At 44.8% G+C, this 20,867-nt stretch overlaps 1 protein-coding gene across 9 annotated transcripts in view; it reads right to left on the bottom strand.

The window, feature by feature from the left end:
* The window catches only part of LOC105022081 (nck-associated protein 5), a 133,871-nt gene that overhangs the window by 55,487 nt on the left and 57,517 nt on the right, over positions 1 to 20,867 (bottom strand). For all 9 annotated transcript variants that reach the window (XR_004575132.1, XM_020042388.3, XM_034289606.1 and 6 more), the window contains one exon: positions 9,454 to 9,587. Coding sequence is in view for 8 of the 9 variants with exons in the window: in XM_020042388.3 (XP_019897947.2) it covers positions 9,454 to 9,587 (134 nt within the window). In the remaining variant the exon portion in view is untranslated. The remainder of the gene's footprint in view (positions 1 to 9,453; positions 9,588 to 20,867) is intronic.

A 20,867-nucleotide genomic window follows, 5' to 3' on the forward strand; every position in this document is an offset into this window, starting at 1 on the left:
ACACATTTGGATCCATCTTAAAATGTTTATTGAATTGAATGATTTGTGTGCGTGTGTGTGTGTGTGTAGGCTAGCTTGTGTGACCCACAGGCACCCCAGAACAGCCCCCTGACAGGCCACAGTGGAATCACTCAACAGGGAAGAAAGGACGAAACCCATTATCGCCCAACACGGCCAGCAGCCCAGCTGTCCCGCGCAACCTCCCCTCAACCTAACCCCAGCCAGGATGCTTCTTTGAGGGGATGAAGAGGGATGAAGGTGGGTCCTGGTCGGCCTCTACCCACCACACGCGACCTATGATGTCTGAGGCCCCAGAATAGACCTGAATGGACACTCAGAGAACATGTCTAATGTGTCTGCTATTAACGATGTGTAGGGAATTACAGGGTCATTTCAAATGGGGCTACCATGTTAAGTTTAAATGTGTGTGTGTGCGCATGTGTGTGTGTGTGTGTGTGTGTGTGTAATGTACACAGTGGATGGTAGTCAGGTTAATGTATCTCCACACGTTGCACATATATTTTTTCAGTTCGGGCCCTTGTTAATAACCGATTACATTTAACTGGGATTAAACAAGCCGATTGGAAACATCTCTAGCCAGCCCGGATTGGAAACACATTGTTAACATCTTGTTAAAGATGTTGTTTTGTTGGCACCGCTGTCATTTAGTCCAGCGCGTAGACTTTCCACTCGTTGTCTGAGATTCTGTTGTCCTGCTCGTCGCCTGTTCAGGTACCGGGATTGCGACTTTTGTATCCAAACTGGTTGAATGAATAGGAAAGTATTTACATCTGGCACTGGCCAATCAGACAATTGTTTGGACTCTTTGTAGATGTGTGTTTGTCCAACTCCCCTTTGTTTGCTCCTAGCAGCCAAAATACGTTTAGTTGCCAGAAAACGTGTCTCTTTGAGAGCGTCCGTTGCCACTGTGAATAGAGCATGTAGAAATGGTTGTTCGTAGTTGCAGCCATTCTGATGTTTAGCGGAATTGATCTGGGAAGATGAAATGAATATTTATTGGTGTACTCATACATATGTATCCTCAAATTGTTCGAATTACAGCACACAATGGCCGAAATGTAACTGAAACGTTTTGACTGGACCTTTTGACCTTCCCAAGGAGCCAAAGACTCAATGTTCCCCCAGGCAGGTCAATGCCTTCCATTGTTTTTATCAAGTTTGATAAAAGATTCTGCCTTCTTATTTTGACAGTGAATAGAAAATTATGAAGAGGCATAAGTTTAAGTTACTTAAAAATCTGAAACCACCCTGCTAGGATGTTATTAGATAGATTTATGTTCATACTATCATACTATTTAAACAACACTCTGTTGACTGGCAAGTTGAATTACTTTATAATTTAGCTACACAATTTCTTTATTACCTTCCACATAATTTTAGTCAAGTGTTGGGGTGATTTACTGTCTCATATAATATAGTATTTATGATATTCACATTCTCACGCTAGTCTGTAAAAATACCCCAAGAAAATCAAATCACATACTACGTTCTACAAGTAGGTAGTTTGCAGGTGATGAAGTACGTACTGTTTAGTATATAGCAAGCTAGTCTGCCCATACTGGGACCAAGTGGTACCTACAACGTCATAAAATTGTGTCTCAATGTTAGATCGTTTTGTCGCACATTAACATCACGCCAAGTTTGCTGGACACAATTAAGCATTGTGTTAAACTGACTAACATTTCATATAAGGGTTACCTCCACCACAAATAGCAAGAACTGTATGACTATTGGCACTGGTCGTTTTAATAGCATACAAGCTAGTAGCCTAAAGCATAGTCCACAAGTACACGGGGATAAACAGTTTTTCCCCTCTACGTTCTTAAAAAAAAATCCCATCCATACAAACACTGTTGAAGTTTTCCCCCCATCCATAGCAAAACGAAGAACATGCAGTTAAGCAAAGTCAAGAGCATGCCAAACCAACAGGCGGTGATATGACCCAATCCTTAAAACCATATTGGCCAATCAGAAGCCTGAAAAAAAGTTATTACCGGCTCGGGTAGGCTAACTACGACGGCACGAGTGTTGGATGTAGCACTGTCTTCCGTAGCGCATTCTGGTTCTTCTGGTCCTCCAAATAGTGGGGGACTAACCGTACATGTATGTGTAAACATGTGAAAAGTCCGGCTAGTGACATTAAAACCAGCAATATTTTGGCTACGTCCACCATCGCACGAAATCGTCTCGTGTAAACAAAGGAGTTAACGGCGCACACTCTGACGTTACAGGTTTTTCTCAGTCTACAGGTCAACACTTAAAACAAAGTTTCGGAATATCTCCACCCTAGGAATTTTTCAAAAGGACCGTTTTCAGTCACCTAAAACACAGTTTGTGTGTGATGTAATATAGATTTTTTTCTGTTATTGTCACTTATATTAAAATAGGAAGTGTATATAGGAGGTATATTAGAAAAGGAGGTATATTTAAATAGGTCTCCACGAGAGAATCGTGGAACCCCCCCATTTTATGGTGCAAGGGGTTGTGGTCTATCTGACCCGAAGAAGAACGCACGGATGCATACTTCGAAAATCCACCAGAAACCAGAACACCCGGGAACTTTGGCATACTATTTTCGGGGCGTACTATGGTTTGGGACATAATAATCTTCTCGAATACTAATCTGGCATACTATATAGTATGCAAGTATGTGATTTGAGATTCAACCAAAGAGTATTCCAAAAGTTGGGCTACCCAAGGTCCTTATTGACTGATAAATTATCACGTGACCGTAATCAGAAAACAATTAAATTTTTTAAGGAATTCCCCAAAACACTGTCAGTATGTGTCTCATTGTGTAGTCCATAGGTGATAACATTTACCTATAGACTTCCCTCACTGTCTGTCTGCCTGCCTGTCTGTCTGTCTATGTGAGCTTCAGTCCTACCATCAGATCCATATATATCTGGTCAGAGCATGTCCCTGTCTACCCAGCAACAGACCTTTATACAGTAAAACTGGAAAGCCTTGATTATGTGCAAACCATCAGATGCCCTACTTTTGTACAGGCGTGTATTCTGACCTTGTTTAGTGTGCCAATAAAAGATCACAACGAGAATGTTTAATCCGTAGTGGAAGTGAATTACTGTGTATGTGTGTTTGGTGTGCTGCGGGAAAGTATTAATGTGTGTGTGGTATGTGTGTGTGTGTGTGTGCGTGTGTGTGCCATAGTGGAGGTCTTGGTTAATGACATAAATTACTGTGACTAACACACACTGTAATCTCAATATTTTTATAAACGGATTGATCACCCCAATATTTTAAAATGAATGTGTCGCCCATATATAGTATTGACATCACATCTGCCTCTCCAAGTTTATCAGCCTCTGAAATTACATTTCAAAACATCATATATCCCCCTACATTAGCTCAATCATTCCAATTCCCAGACTAAATCAAATCTGCTCTAACTCGGTTAATTGCGGCACAAGGGAGGCGAGAGGGAGGAATTTCAAATCATCAACAAACAAACCCACTCGTAAAGTATGTGGTCTAATATAGAATTGACACTCATTATCCAACTAACCATATCTCATCCGTCCCAAATGCAACTGATGGCGGCGAGTGGAAACGCAAAGTGGCTTGAAAACAAAAAAACGGATGTAATCTGGTAGACGGCACCAGATGTGAGTGGTGGGGGACGGCGCCTCGATTCATCCAAATGAACACTGCAGCTGCTCTTACCGAGGGGCCTCGTCTGAAATGCTCCAAATGGGACACTTTGGGACTAGTACAGGTGTTTGATTAGCAATCACAGACTCATTGGGAATCAGGGGAACATGGCTGAGGAAATGGGCCGGGTGAGAACTCCTTGGACCGGTTGATAACTCCTTGGGCCGGGTGATAACTTGCCGTTAAAGGGAAGAGCTCACGCTCTAATGAGGTTAGCACATGATCATGGTTCGTGCTGTTTGTATCCAATCTGGCCCCCCCCCCCCCCCCCCGTTCCAAGGCAACCCTCCCTCGACCCACAGGGACCGTGAGGTCTGAAACCAAGCGTGACTCCCCAAACAACACGTCCAGGCTTGAATGTCCGTCCAGTCATTCCTGCCTGTTTACATCATCCAGACGGAGCCCCAGCAGTCGTGGTGCAGACATTATCCCCCACGGACCCGTAAATCCAGACCTAGAGGCATCATCTGCTGTTGTTGTTAGTACCCAGTAGCCTCTGTACTCAATACGTCTCACAAATCCTGACAAGGAGACAAAAAATGTTTCGGAGACTAACCTGATTTAGAGTCAAGAAGGAGAGCAAAGGTAAGTGTCTTGTATTGATTAGCCGTCATATCATCGACACAATGACTTCCACACAAAGAATAAGCAACCTTACTGCAGGTTTAAGACAGTTCTCTGAGGTGCTTCAGAGTTCCTCAGACTTTTCAAAGTTGTGGCTCCATAAAGGCAGAGGGGTTTGAAGGACAAACATGACAAATAACAGCAGTGAGAGGATGGATCTTTCATTACCTGAAAACCGCGTCCCTCATATTCAGGCCTTTGAAGTGGGACGGATGAGGGCGGGGCGGAGGATGACTGACAGGAGCGACACAGCTCAGACCTGGCCTCTCCTTACAATCCAACCCAGTCATTTAAACTCCTAGTAAAGACTGTGCGGGCGCCTCCTGTCGCCTCCATCATTCGCTACTCAACCACGTAACTCTGCCCTGTCAAACCGGTCAAACTTGAGCCTTCTACAAGTTGAGGGGGGTTCCTCTTCGTTGGTTGCCTTGCGTCCGCAGCTCTCTCTCTGACGTGTTTGGTGCCTGTGTGTCACTGACCTGCAGGGAGGGCAGTGTTCACTGTGGAGTCTTCTACTAATCCCCAAGTTTTAATGACGACCAATCTAGAGCCACGCTAGAGCCCCCCCCCCGCAGGGCAGATAAGAGTCAGGGGCCGGCCATGGGACCCTCCCACTGGTGTCTCCTCCCCTTTAAAGCTTAGTTGGATAGGGGGGTTGGGGAGGAGGAGGAGGAGGTGTGTGTGTGTGGTGTGTGTAATCTTTGTGAGATGGGTTTTACTCTTTCTTTGTAAAAGTCTTTACTTGCCTTCGCTCTCAGTGTCACAACGTTTGCAGCCCTGATCTTTGAGCTGAACTCTGCGTTCCACTAAGGCCTGCCACTCTGGGAACTAGTGGAATCGTGATCCGGGTATTCATGTTCCCCGACGTGCCGGATTTGCCTTGTTAGCAGCGCATCGTCCATTCGTCAGTAGTAAACTACACCCATGGTACAGACAGAGGCCCGAAATAATCTACCTCAGACCAGGCCAACTTTGGAGGTGTCTGACCATGGGACCGAGAAATTCAGAACACAAGGCACTTTATTTGCATTCCTGCCTTGTCAATGGGAATCACCTTCGGAGAATGGTAAATTAGTCGCTGATTCAGCTGGACGGTTTTGCTTGCTAGAAGGATGTAGCTAATGTTAAATGAAGCATAACCTAAGCAGAAGCATTTCACTGAATTCAATTAATTTAATTAGCCACATGGTTAACAAAAGGTAAATTACATTCTCAATCTCATAACGAACCAATTGCTCCACAAAGAGCTCCGGGCTTTCAGCGAGGCTTCAAGGCAGTAGGCAAGAGACCCACGAGATGAAGCCAGCAGAGAGAGGTTAGCGGGCTAGGACAGTGTGGGGTCCCCTGAAATTTAAATTGGGTCCCCAGAGAGAATCTGTAATCTTTTCCAACACACATAATAACATGTTTCTTTTCATATGAGTAGGGAATACATTTTAGAGGCAACTAAGTGCTGTGTTTACATTGTTAGAATGCACTTCCTAGTAATTGTATGTTGGGATTAAATGAAATATAAAGACCATTTAACATTATTCTCATGAGCATACTAATCTATTTATAAACCTCTTTTGTGATACGAGAGCAGTGGTCGTTTGCCTCTTTTCAATTGCCCGCAGAGATGAACCCTTTGGATATATGTTTGTGTGTGTGTATGTGTGTGTGTGTTTGTGTGTGTGTGGCCATGTCAGGGCCATTCAAAAGCCTGAGTGACCAGTGACTTAAGGAATGCAGACCTGCTGATCTGAGGACAGACATGAACAGAAAGATAAATTACCAGATGGCCAAACTAGGACGGCTTCTTTGAGAAAAAGAAAAAAGGCGACAGCCCACTTCTGAACAATTGTTTAGAAACAGATTCCAGCCCTACATTTACATACCGCCAGTAGACAGCATAGAGACACACCAAGACACCCCCCCTACACACACACACACGCACGCACACTAACACGCAACAAAACATTTAATCTTTGGCTAGGGCTAGTAAGAACTGTGCCTCCCTGGGGTTGGTCTGGCTCCAGTCTCTAATGTGGGTGTTTTTTCAAGTGCTTGATCACAGAATAGGAGAGAAGGAGACACAACAAGGAGCTCTGGGAAACTCCTGTAACAAGGACCTCATTACGTTAACTTTCACAAATCACCACAGAACACCTTGGTTTTACCAAACAGGAGAGGAGACAAAAGCCAAACAGATGCTCTAATAACTTCAGAAAATATGGAGTCATGTTAGGACTCTGCAGGAGAAAAGAGATTGTGTTACAGTAAAAAAAATACATAAGCCTTATTATGAGATTATTTTTTTGTCTCATAACATTATGTAGCATTATACAGCATTATACCTGAAAGTGTTAATAAATATTTATTAGTATTTACCTGATAGCTAATATCGAGAGGCCATTTATATTGTTTCATGATGTGCTGAGCAAGCCCTTATAAAACATTTTTTTTTTTTAAACGGGCCTGTTTACATAAAGATAAACAAATACTAAAGGTTTCATGACGGATAGCAGGAGTTACTACTCTTACATAATTCCAATGCACAACCATAATTCAACGTCACTTTATTAACGGTACTACAACCAATGAATGCCATGGGTCCAATAGATTAGAGTCCATTTAAGAGATTAGACATTTACTTCCATAAGTCCTGGGATTTATCTTTGATAAATCATTTGATGGGGCGATTCTCCTCTGATGTAAAACAGATGGACAATGTCATGTACAACTGCACTCTATGTGTGCCGTTTCTACAAAAACCTGAACGTTTCAGTGCTGTGATCCACCAACGTCGCTCAACTCCATGATCAGTTGAGATTCAAGATCAATCGGCTACCCAAAGTAAGCACAACACAATTCTAACATGTCTGTGTGTGTGTGTGTGTGTGTGTGTGTGTGTGTGTGTGTGTGTGTCTGCGCTAGTGTGAATCCATGTTTGTTTGTGAAGAGTGCAAAGCAGGCGGCATGGTGTGGGTTAAAGCTTTAGGGGAAGACGGTGTGAGCTGCCTGCTGAAGAGTTGTGTCCTGGCTGGTAATCTCTATATTTAAGTGACCACACACACACACACACACACACACCTCCCATCTGTCACTGGGACCTTCGCCACGTGTTACTGGATCCCATGTGAACCCGACAATTCAATGAGAGACCAGGTACACAAGCACACATATGGATCCAAGCAAATCACACACACACACACACACACGCACGCACACAGTCAGATATTTCCACGTGCAAAATCAAACATTACAAATTCAACAAGACACCATCGTGTAAATCCACTTAGCTACCTCTTGTCTGAGCCGGTAGGAAGCACAGTATGCACAGAAAAGAACGACACAATTCTAAAGAACGCGTTTACCCCAGTGCCTCTCGAAAATTCTGCAATTCACCACCGATGACAATGAGAAATACAGTGGGGAATTACACCAGCTGAGCAATGCCGAGCAGTTTATCTCCTGCGGCGTTCAGTGGGGCGGCAATGGCTCTTTTGGTGGAGCACTTTAAGGGCATAATGGAATCTCTGTCGACGTTGTTCCGCCAGAGTCATGGAGGCACCCAGTCATCCAGAGGTGTCTCAGCCAATAGGAACGACCAGCCTGGAGACAGGCAACCCGCCCGGCGACAGAAGCATCTGTCACAAAGGGACTGGGGCAGGACCCAATCACAGATAAGCCTAATATATTTCTCCACGCATGCACACACATGCACTAGCCCACACGCACACAACACAAATACACAAGCACACAAACACACACACGGTCTCACCCGTCCCCACTACATTCGGGCTGCGGGACGTCGGCCCTCATAATGCCAGCGCAATCTGATGATTCACGGGCCCGCGCCGTGACAGCTTTACTGGGGAACAGGTAGCATGACGCTAGCGCCAACAGCCCAGAAATATAAACAGATCCGGGACCAGCGTGATCCGCCTGGAGGATGTGACAAATGGTTGCGAGAGACACTGATTGGGGATCAGAACGACGGCAGACATACCCCGGGGCCATCAGGGAGGAGCGTTATCAATAAGGACGGAGACAAGAGACAGGCACTTACGTAAAACATAACACAATGTCTGCCTCACCGGCTGAGTCTTTATTAGATTCCCACGCTGAATGGTCTGTCCCTGATTCCTCTGGCATTGCCCTGAACGGGCCAACAGCTAGCTGCTCGAGTGGCTGAATGTCACCGGGGCCTGCTTTTACAGACACACAACAGCGTGTTCGGAGCGGACTGTTGCATCAAGGCTGACGGGACACATATCCGTACGGAGGTGAAGCGATCACACCGCCACAGCCTTCAGGCTGAACATGACATTGCGGGACACGTGGGTAAGTTGAGCTTAAGAGGTCAGATACCAAGTCCTGTTGACCTTTCGGGGGGGGGGGGGATAAATGCTAACATCACCACACCCACCCACCCCGGAAACCCTGGGAGAACGAGGCCAACGCCAAGCTTGAAGAAGAGACACTAAAACTGCAGTTGGTGAAACACTAATGACAACAATTGCTCTGACGATCACGAGTTTAGAGGTCACCCTTGTCGAACTAACTTCAGACAGCCAGCTACAGTACAATGTCAGGCCATTTCAATGTGACGGATTTTCGCAAACCAATTTATAATGGGAAGATAAGCGCTCATTATAGAACTCCACAGGTTATTCACGTAAGGCAATGCACTGAATGACTATCTCCTAATTACGCCATCAGTTCCGAGGAGAAATAAGTGGTGCTGAGTCGTGAATTCTTATACTTACTGTCACAACTCAATAAGCATATATTAAAGGGAAACGGTCAAACAGTGTGGGGCAGATGGACTCTAAACTCTGAAGTCTTTCTTAGGGGTTGCAGGACTACACTGAGAACATTGTCATTCTTTCATTTAAATTTTGGAGAGACAAATGTGTCTTTCAATACAATCAGGGTTGACTAATCTAGGGACACTTGAGGGGATGAAGAGGAGAAAAGACAGAGAAGACATGGACTGCAAAAACATTTTCAGGCAGAATTCACATAAAATAAAAATGTTTTATGAACCAAATAAATATTTGTTATAGTCTGTTGTGTTACAGTCTGGGGTGTTACAGTCTGGTGTGTTACAGTCTGGTGTGTTACAGTCTGCGTCTTAATTGGGGGCGTTACCTAGTGAAGTGCTGCTGTAGTGAAACCATCTGTGCCTGGCCCAGCTCCGACTCCTTCGTCACTTCCCGAAGCCGCTTTTCACTGTCCAATCGCAAGCGTCGCTCTTCCTCTAGCTCGTGAATCAGCTTTTCTCGCTGTGGGAGAATGGACAGACAGGTTAGCCGCCAGGTGTTAATAAAAACCCGCCATCAAAGGTACTGACCAGCCAACACGGGGGAGTGTGTGAAAAGCCCCTAAAAACAGAGGCAAATGAGCGGTCTACATGTCACACACAGTATCTACTGCATTACAATTATAAGTCTACAGTTCATGTGAAACATACCAGCCCTTTATGGTTTGTTTGGAATGACTACAGCTCTAACATGTACGGCAGTGCCAAACGGCACATAATGTGGTACCCAACGGTGATACCCGGAATACTGCAGCACCCTGGTACTAAACCGAAGGCTGTGAACCCTGCTGTCAGAGTCACAGCGAAAAACCCTCTGTAATGCCGCATTTGTCTTTGCTAAACATAGTTTGAAAATACTTCACTGGGGGCTCAGGACTAACACACGTTTGTGTTTCAACGTCTCTGATGGGACAAGATAGCTGGTCAGGAAACCTTCCTGGCGTTACGTCTTTGTCCGTGTCCATAATTGGATCCAGTGCTGTGCTGAAGCCTCAGAAGATACCCTCTGTTCAGATTCCACCCTTCAAAGCCTATGTACTCTGTCTCCTTTTTGTCTGACCGTCTCCTAATTGAAGGAACATCAAGTCAGAAATAACACCGGGGTTCTCTGCGGCAGCGCTTTGGGGGGCAAGGGGTTGTCTGCCTTCGCTTGAAGACCCAGGTAACGAATATCACTGCTGTTAAGGTCACTGTGATTGACTAGGAAAGGTTTCCTGTTAGCCACCATTAGAAGGATGTCACATCTATGATTCCATTGATATCTGATATCCAGAAGACGATGTGGCTTCATCAGGTCACAACTAGCAATTCTCGTGTGGAAGAGAAAGTGACTGAGATAAACTAAAAGAATGCGAATAGTCCGCAGTTTTGTAATCAAAAACAGAAAGATATTACTCAAATGTCCCTGTGATCTGTCCTGATACTGTGGAATCTACCAATTTACAGTAAGTAATTTTTTATCACTAAATTCCTGGTAAGCCTCTTAGCTGTACAGTAGGTTTAACCATTCAACTGCCTCCCTATGCCTTGTCTAGGACTTAATAAGCTTATTGAGCAAAGATGAAGTTGTTTACTTTTTCAGACAGGAATTTGAAAGCATTTTGAACATGCTGACAATACAAAGAGACAAGGACACCACCTCACTTCTCAACTGAGATTCGAGAATTCAGGAGCTAAATAAAGAGGAATTGAAACCACTTTCAAAGGACATTTCCTCATCATGTCCACCAAGAGATGTCAGCCAGTAAAACAATAACACATAATACAATACAGGACATTTCCTCATCATGTCCAAGAGTTTTATTATCCACAGGTAACTGTGTGTATTATTTCACCACTAGGAAATCACAACACTTTTGTATCCATAGTTTCTCTTTTAGTACAGAGCTCTGTACTAAAGTACTGGTTGTCTTCTCAGTAAGATGTGTTCTGTCAAATAATTTGTGGCGGCTTAAGAGGGCATTTTTTGTGGCAGCTTAAGAGGTTACACTGCAAGATGCAACCCAATAGTTAGCCTAAAGATAGCATAGGCAGCTAACAGTTTAAGAAGTACCTGAAAGTCTGCAGAGTTCTGGATATAAAGGAATTATGGATAGATGGAACCCTGATCACCATGTACCACATTGAATACAAGAGAAACGTTTTTTGGGGAAAAGTAACCATCCAAGATCCACAGTATACCACCTAATCTGCATGCAAGACCATACGCAACCAACTACAAAAAACACAAGTGCTTAACTTGGACATTATATTAATTCACTCCAACATGCTTAGTGATCTGAAATAAGGGAACTACGCATAAGAAGCATTGTAATGGTGAAACCAATGTGCACAAATACCGTCCCAATGAGAGCTGACCATCTATACTTTAAACTCTTGGTAATTGTAGGATTTTAAAGGTGATGTACTGTGGAGCCAAAGGAAGAGAACAATGCATAATTTTCCAATAATTCCAGAGGGCAGTGAATTAGGGGCTGGGATCATTACAGCGGTTGTATACAGAACAGTATGTTCCATAATGTGTCTCATTCACAGCAGTGGTAAAGCCAATATTATTTAGCCTATGGGCCTTGACTAGTCAACTAAACACTCATTTATTTTAAACATATAGGCTCCTATACACTCCCTCTTGTTTGTTGTATGGAGGAGAGTTTTTGGTTCCAGGTACTGTAGAACTTTTTTGCAAAGATCGAACCAGTATCTGACAATAGATCTGTCTGGATGCAAAAAAAAAGGCTTCCCCACAGGGACAGCCAACAAACTGCTGCAGAGCTTTTTTCTCCTTAAAACTTCCCTCCGTTCGCAGTGCTTTCGACCTGAACAATAAAACAAAGCAACACTGCAAGGTGCTTAATAATGCATTGTTTTCCCATCATTAGAACAGTGGTTGGATACAAGCGCTGACCGCCAAGGTTATGTTTTCGAGTAAACCACCTTGTCAGAAGTCAACTGGTTCAAGACTCTTTTTGTCACGAAGCCTTGGAGGAGTAGCTGTAATCCCACGTGCCTCTATGATTGTAGAAAAAATGACAAAGACATTTGAAAAAGACTTGCCATAAAACAAGAGTTCAGCTGAAAAAGGTAATATTAAAAAGTGCTATGATCATTTTCATTATGGTTATCTATGCATTTGGAAAGCACCACACCGTCAGACCAGCAGGTCACTGTCCACTGCAAGGATGGAATTGAGAGCAGATGATTTCACAAACACTGTAGTGCCATCTTGTGGCACACGCCTGCTCAAGCAGAATGCAAGGTGGCACTGAACCAAGTAGCTTCTTGTAACAGAAACCATGCTCCTTACCACATTAGTGAAACCATTTAAAACATGCATAGAAAACATCAGGGAACTAAATTAAGGAAATGCTTTAGTGACCGGGGATCTGTATTCATCTCTAAGATCCGCTAAATATGTATAATGCATGTATTTATGCATGTTTCCAGATTTGCAAAATGAATAAGTAAATTATAAGATAGAAAATGGTACGCAGGGAATAATGACAAAAGGAGAGGCCCCCGAAAGGAAAATGTAAAAACCTGAACGGTTTTCCCAAGGGGATAAACCTGTTGGCTGCTTCATTTGTGAGCACGGTATGTCAAATTTAAAGCCGTCCAATAAACAGCCATGTTTCACCCTTTAGCTCTGTGACTTGGCACAAGTCCTTCCCAGCAGCAGTTTTAATTGGCTGAAGCAGACCACATTAAACCATAGCACCACTAAAACCAGCCCCGGTCCTTCAACACAACCGTAAATCCAGGGCTACTATGTGGAGCGGCTTTTACGCACCAGGGAGCCTCTCCATCACACGTAATGGTGGCCATAAACAACACACTGCTACAGGAACATAAACCCATACTCCCAGGGCTGGTGCCAAGTTAGCACTGGACCAAGCTGGGACCTAGACCAGTACTAAGTTAGACCTGGGCCTAGGTGGGACCTAGACCAGTACTAAGTTAGACCTGGGCCTAGGTGGGACCTAGACCAGTGCAAAGTTAGACCTGGACCTAGCTTGGACCTAGACCAGTACTAAGTTAGACCTGGGCCTAGCTGGGACCTAGACCAGTACTAAGTTCCAACTGGGCCTAGCTGGGACCTACAGTAGACCAATACTTAGTAAGACCTGTGCCTAGCTGGGACCTAGACCAATACTAAGTTAGACCTGGGCCTAGCTGAAACACAGACCAGTAGTAAGTTAGAGCTGGACCTAGATGGACCTGGCTAAAAGTAGTCATCGCTTTAGAGAATCTAGTGGCTGAAGGTGTTACATAGATCAATCAAACAACATTGCATCATATAACGACAGGCTTAATGACCATCATAAAACTGTATACTCACTGCTTACAGCAGAGGATGGTTTTTCTACCCTAAAGTGAGCAAACTTTAACATAAACCTGTTTGAACACAGGCACGGTATTTAACAAGATATAAAGTTTAATGACCATTTTATATCCAAGGGATTCAATGGGTTACCGACAATAGGCAAAACATACTATACTCATTGGAATTAGAAAGATTGCTTCGACACCAAAAGCAAGTCAACCTATTGTTCAAGTGTATTCCATGAGAATGTTTACTGTATGTTAAAATCACCTCTCTGTGCCAAGGTGCAACTTGCCTCAAGCATAAGTGCAAATGACATTGTTCAGTGGTTTGGCCAGGGTTCCTTGAGAAAGAACAGTAGCTTTGTCCCTGGCTTTTGTTAACCACATCTCCTTAAAAACACCCGAGGCAAAACCCCATGCAATAAAACACTAACCAGATCCCAAATGGTTCCCTATTCTGTCCATAGTGCACTGCCGCTCCATAACCCTCCACCTCCCTAAGGGCCCTTGTTTGAAGGGTGCTGTTTATACCGCAGACTGCTGGTGCACGCTAAGCCTGGCCCAGAGCTTCAATAACAACAACCTTTAAACAGCATGTGCTATATTAAAAGCAGTCTATATCGCTTTTGTTCAATTTATCATTTCTGCAATTTAACTAGGCTTGGGGCTGTTGAATCCAACTTTCAAATATCTTCAAGTTTGCCAGAAAGCCCTAGCCAAGACATTACACAATTTCACAGCTGAAGTATTTACTGTCTTTACTTGCACACGGCAATTGGCCCTGCCAGCCGATAGCGGGCCTGGTAACTGAAAGCATACACTAGCCTGCTAACGCTAACCACTTACGCTAAGCCGCAGCTCCGGCAGACTACAATCAGTGTTTTCAAAAGGACAATCATCTCGATACATGACACACTTGTCAGGCACCAGCAGAGAAAGCCTGTTCTCGGGGAGATCAGCAAGTGTATTGCAAAAGAAATAGCGTAAAGTTACTTTCTAAAACTACATTCACTTTGATGACATAAAGAGAGTAAAGCCAGGACACGGCTCCTGACGGGATTAGCTGTCATGGCAGTTCACTGTGCCGACGTCACTGTGTTTCCCCATCTCTCCTGTAGATGTCCTTCTCTTCCTAATAAAAGCTGTGTACAGGGGTGGGGGGCGTGTCCGCAGAAGACCGATGTAGGATCAGGTCTTCCTATCCCACATCATCTTTCTCATTATGCTTTTTCAGACCGATCCTGGATCTGCTAAACCTAAGACCCCTCGATACATCTGGCCCCAGATCTCAACAGAGCATTCTAGGATGGTTTAGGTGTGTTCTTTGGATGAAAAATGGTAACCTCCGTTCTTAATCTGTCAGATGAGATGTCCGCGGACAGCGCCGACTCATGGTGGGATGCACAGTGGCTCCGCCCCCGGGATTGTATTCGGGATTAACCTTGGACTCAGTGGGATTATCATGCATTTCATTTGGCCGGTCAAGTTTGGGAAATAAGCAAGTTGTCAACATATTAACATAACACGTCAATCTAAAACATCTCAACGGCAGCTGTTAAACAAAGAGTAAACTGTGGAAACTTTTGTTTTGAAATGGACCTGCATGGCGCACACATTCCATTATTTACTGAATAAAATAAAAACTTGAAAACCACACTGTTCATTAAATTCATTAATCGATAACTGCGCTTCACTAATACCACACTTGACATGTGTCTACCATGGTTTGCGCCAGTTTACAGCATTGTGTTGTCATTTATTCATAAGAGAGCGGCAGACACGGCTCTTGGTGGTGAATTACTAGGCCTCCGCTTACCTCCTGATACTCCTGCATGATCCGGAGGGGATTTTAAATTAATTAGAGACTACTGAATATCCCAGGGCTGCATTGTGCCTATAATGCTGCCAGCCTTTGACAAAGAGATGGAAGGAGAAAAGCCCTTGCAAGCCTGTGCAATGTTATCAGTAAAAGTGTGTGTGTGTGTGTGTGTGTGTTTGAGGTTTGTGTGTGCAGGGGTGAGGGGTAGGGAGAAAGGGTGTGTGTGTGTGTGCGTTTGTTAGCATGCCGCTTTCTCACTCAATAATCTCTTCATTACACAGTGCACCTCGGTAGGAGGTTGAATCAAAGGCCTGGAGGATATCTCCTTGGCTCAGTGCAAACATCGGGGACACGAAGCGCGCCGGCAGTTTCCTCCTGGTTCATAAATAATACACGTTGTTTACTGTCTGCCCAGTGCCTAGTGCCTGTCTGTCTGGCACGCAGACTGGATGGACCGCAATGGTTTCTGGTGCAGAAGGGGGATTTGTGTGAAACTGTGAACCAAACAATGATGTCAGGCCAGATTTGGTCAAACGCAGAACGCGGACATTCACACGCTATCAATGGTGACGACGCCAAAAACAAATGCTTTAAAAACAGCCTGTCAGGTACATCACCCTGTCTGTTTGAACTGCCTGAATACTCTTAGAGTAATTGAATTATACATTTTAAAAGAGGAGCAATTCCTTTTCAGGCATGTACTTGGTGGCAGTAGAAGAAGTACAGTAAGCACGGTTAAAGTAATTGAACGGAAACTAAAATGAATAGTGTGCATATGTTCCTTGTGATATACATTTGGAAACTGATTCTTCAACATTGCTATATGCCATTAAAATACATTTGGAAAGCGGTGATAACCGAATCTAATGTTATTGACTAAACCGCGGCCTCTCTGTCCCAGGGGACTCCATCAATTCAATTATCCTGGAGGGTCAACCACTACATTAGAGCCTGGCCGTTGCTCTTACACAGTCAGCCCATTGGCTGGATGGCACACACAACCACACACACACACACACAACCACACACACACACATCCACACACACGCATGCACACAGATCCAAACACAACCACACAGACCCCAGGATATGGTAAACCATAGGAGTGGCCCATTTATCACTGCCAAAGGCCCCCACCCCATCCACCCACACAGAGAGAGAGGGGGGGGGGCACACCCACACAACCTGCCACCGCAGCCCACATGCTCCATCCACGCTGCTGAAGGGGCTCTGCGGAGATGCGACTATGGCCTCTACGGGGACCCTCTCCGGGACCCTCTCCGGGACCCTCTCCCCTGGTCTCTGTCCACGGCCGATAAGCCCCAATCTACAGGGACAGCAGCTGAGGCCTCTGTCGCCCCCCCCCCGCTCCCCCAGCCGTGTCAAAGATCCTCCAAACAACTGTCAAAGCCATCTTCATGCTGTCTCCACCCGGACGCCAGTACACACACACACACACACACACACACACACACACTGCAACCATTGAAGTATAGTGACAATAACACAGAACAGAAGTGGGCTATTGGATTTGCACCATTAGGAATAAAAGTAATGCCACGTTTCCTTGTGAAATGCTTCTAGATGTATTAATTAATTGTTAAATTATTCATTTAGCCCATACTGTCCTGACTTGTTGAATTTTTATTCCATTTATGCATGACCAAGGAACATTCAGTAATTAATGTACAGATTAATGAGAAATAAAGTGTGTGTGTGTGTATGCAAGCGTGCACGCACTCAGCATGCTTCTTCACATTCTTTTGCCTTAAGCTGTGAAACCATGGTGTGCCTCAGAAGACTAAGAAAATAAAGCGTGTTTCACACAAAGTGTGGAGTTCATTTTAACACATTGTTTAGACAGCCGTTTCCAGTGGTCATAATCTCAGCCTGTTTTAAATGGTCCTTTAATGGACAGTCAGGCCAGTAGGGCCAAACCTCCTCACAAACCCCTTCTAATACCTCCTCACAAACCCCCTCACAAACCCCCTCTAATACCTCCTCACAAACCCCCTCACAAACCCCTCTAATACCTCCTCACAAACCCCTCTAATACTTCCTCACAACCCCCCGCACAAACCACCTCACAAATGTCTTCCACTCCATCTCTCCCTCTCTCTCTCTCTCTCTCCCTCCCTCTCTCTCTCTCCCTCTCTGTCTCTCTCTCTGTCTCTCTCTCTCTCTCTCTCTCCCCCTCTCTCTCTCTCTCTCTCTCTCTCACTCAGGCAGGAAACCCAGCATCCTGCCTAGGACTAATTTACATGTGAAGAGAGAAATCAAGAGAAACACATACATGCGTACACACACACCCTCTGCATACGCACACACACCCACACTCCCAGGACTCATTAAGCCACCAGGCCCAAACACTCCTCTCTCTCTGGGCTGAGCTTGTATGAATTCTACGGGAAGCCAAATGGCAGCGACTGGCCCCGGGTCCTGAATGAGAGGGTTTGACTGGACAGAGACAGGGGCAGGCTTGTTGAAGTGACTGGAACTGTGTTCTGCTTTCTCCAAACATAAACACCAGCAGTTACCAGAGCTCTGTATCAAATACCTGGAGTGCGATCCAGTGTTTTTCCTCCTGACAGGGCGGCTGGGTGGGGCCGACTGGTTAAACACCATGCTAAAACCCTTCAAATGGATGTCCGAGGCCCGACAGCAATGACTCCTTATAACCGCTTATAAGCATACAGGTCATGTCTACAGCACGGGGACGCTGACGACGTCCTTGAACGATGGCACTGTGAACCTCAATTCTCATTGATATATAAAGCGTGTCTATGCTGATTTAGTTCAAATTTTGTCTTTTAGCTGACAAGGAACAGATCAGGACTCCCCTGAGACACTAAAATACGGCTCCAATATTGCTAAACCAAAAGTGAGAATAACAACGCTGAAATGGTCAATAAGGAATGAGAGAGACCCGTGTCATTGGCTTTAGCCATGCATTGTAAACTACTAGCTCATATCACTGCTTAAAATGTGGTTTATTTAATTTCATCCAATACAGTACTGTATAGGAGCACACAGCGTGCTAATCCATAAAAGATACCATGCCACATTCTTTCCCCACACACGCACGCACAAGCGCACACACGCACACACGCACACACGCACACGCACAATGCCCTCTCATCCGGTTCCATTGATCCCTGTGATCGAGAAGGGTTTGGGGGCAATGATAGAAGAGCAGATCTAGTCAGGACGATGTGATGTAAAAAGAGTGTGGGGTCAGTGAGAGGTCAGAGCTAGCCTGAGAGGATGTGATGTAGAACAGTTACAGGGCTGTGAGAGAAGAGCTAGTCTGGAGGATGAGATATGGAAGAGTTTGAGGACAGTGGAAGATGAGATATAGAAGAGTTTGGGGACAGTGGAGGATGAGATATAGAAGAGTTTGAGGACAGTGGAGGATGAGAAATAGAAGAGTTTGGGGACAGTGAGAGAGGAGCAGAGCTAGACAGAGAGGATGCGACGAACACTCCGGACAGTAAGAGATGTTCAAAGTCACCAAATTTAATCTCTCGTTTTATGGAGTGTATGTGTGTGTGTGTGTGTGTGTGTGTGTGTGTGTGTTTGCGTATTTGTGTGTCTGTGCGAGAAGAGAGTTTGGGGAAGAGTGTCTCTAGTTTGCACACAAGAGCACATTTCCAATTATCTCTGTGATGCAGCAGACTGTCTTTTGATTTCTATTAAAGACCCTGAAGACCATGCCTAAGCTTGGAGATAAGATATGAGTTTGAGAGGGGGGACTCCGGGAGCGATAATCCCAATTTCAAATGGAGCTGAGAGACACTAAACACCCCCTCATATTTTAACCCCTCCCTTCTCCTCCCTCTCCTCCTGTCTGGCACAGATAACTCACAACCATTTCCTCTCTCACACACACACACACACACACAGACACAGACACAGACACAGACACACACACACAGTTGTAATTAGCATGATACATCCAATCACTTGATATTAGTATTATAGCCAAGACGTAGATACAGGATTTTAGCCAGGAAGTAAATGCAATAAGGCCTAAAATAGACCCAGTATTACAACCAGGAAATAGATACAGTATTACAGCCTGGGACTATATAAAGTATTACAACTAGGAAGTAGATACAGTATTATGACCAGAAAGTGTATACTTTATTACAATCAGGAAGTAGATCTAGTATTACAGGCTGAGAGTAAATAAAGTATTACAGCCTGGAAATAGATACAGTATTACAGCCTGGTGGTATATACAGTTTTACAGCCTGGTGGTATATACAGTTTTACAGCCTGGTGGTATATACAGTTTTACAGCCTGGTGGTATATACAGTTTTACAGCCTGGCGGTAAACCGGGGCAAAACAGGGCTAAAGCAACAACAGGCATAAGCACAGCGCCCCCATTTGCACACCCAGGCATGATTCGTGACCGTGTGGACGGACATCACTTGAGCAGACAACCATCCGTCAATCGACTCTCAGGCTGATTCTTCGATGAGTCCAAAGCCGTGGAAAGCTTGTGATCTGGACCCCGGTGACTAGCACCCCATGTCCCCTGCCTGTTATAGCCCCTCGTCAAAAAACACTTCCGCCCACTAGTGATTATAGCATGGAAGTAAATACACTGTTGCAGCCTGGTTTGGTTATAGAACTACAACCATTAAGTAGATAAAGAATAAAAGACCTGGAAGAAGATACAGTTCAGTCTGAAATTAGATTACGTATTACAGTGAGGAAGTAAATACAGTATTACAACTTTTAAGTAGAAACAGTATATCCCCTGTAGTTATTAAGAATTGGAGGCTGGCACTTTCTCATACCAACCAGCAGGAGGTGCTAGCACACAGAGGTGGGATCCCAACGGGGCCTGACACAAGACCTACAATTAGACTCCCTTTGTTGTGTAACGACTGAATGAAACATGCTGTGCTGCACTGACAGTGTTTACTCACGCCTGACGTCACAGCGGCGTGTCTAGATGGTTTCTACACGCACTACTCAGGGACCGCGACGAGCCAATCAATGCGAGATGTTCTTAGGCAAGACAAGGAACTGACGTTCCAGCGCGAACGTCAGCTTTTAACTGAGCTGGATACTGTCCGTTCAGCAGACGCAGGGCATGATTAGTTTTGCGCAGTCATGTTATACACGCTTTCCGCTTAATCCATTATGATGACTATTGTTCATTTTGGTGCCGCATGCCCATACCTTGGTATTCTTCGGGGGGACATCTTTAACGCTGCAGCTACATTTTAGGGCAGTCGTACTGTACTGCTCCGTGGATGTACGGCATGTCGGCCTAAGCTGTTTTAGGCCTGGTGCCAGGAAGTGCTTCTTTATGAAGCTGTTTGGGTCATAAATGGCTGTAGTGGACGCTTCTGCTGTGTGGGCACAGTCTCTCTCCCCCTCTGTCCTTGCTCGTCACTGGCCACTGTGTGCGAGCCTGGCTTTGATCAGTCCTCACATCTTTCTTTTATACATGTATACACACAAATATTGCATATTTTTCAAACGCATACAGTAGCTCGACTTGCCAAAACCGAAGGTGCTGGAGGACCAACCCGAGTGCATGTTGTCAGCAGAGAAACATTGGAAGGAGGTGGGAGGGCGGGAG

The sequence above is a fragment of the Esox lucius genome, chromosome 22 (assembly GCF_011004845.1).
Source record: "Esox lucius isolate fEsoLuc1 chromosome 22, fEsoLuc1.pri, whole genome shotgun sequence".
In the NCBI taxonomy this organism is placed as follows: domain Eukaryota; kingdom Metazoa; phylum Chordata; class Actinopteri; order Esociformes; family Esocidae; genus Esox; species Esox lucius.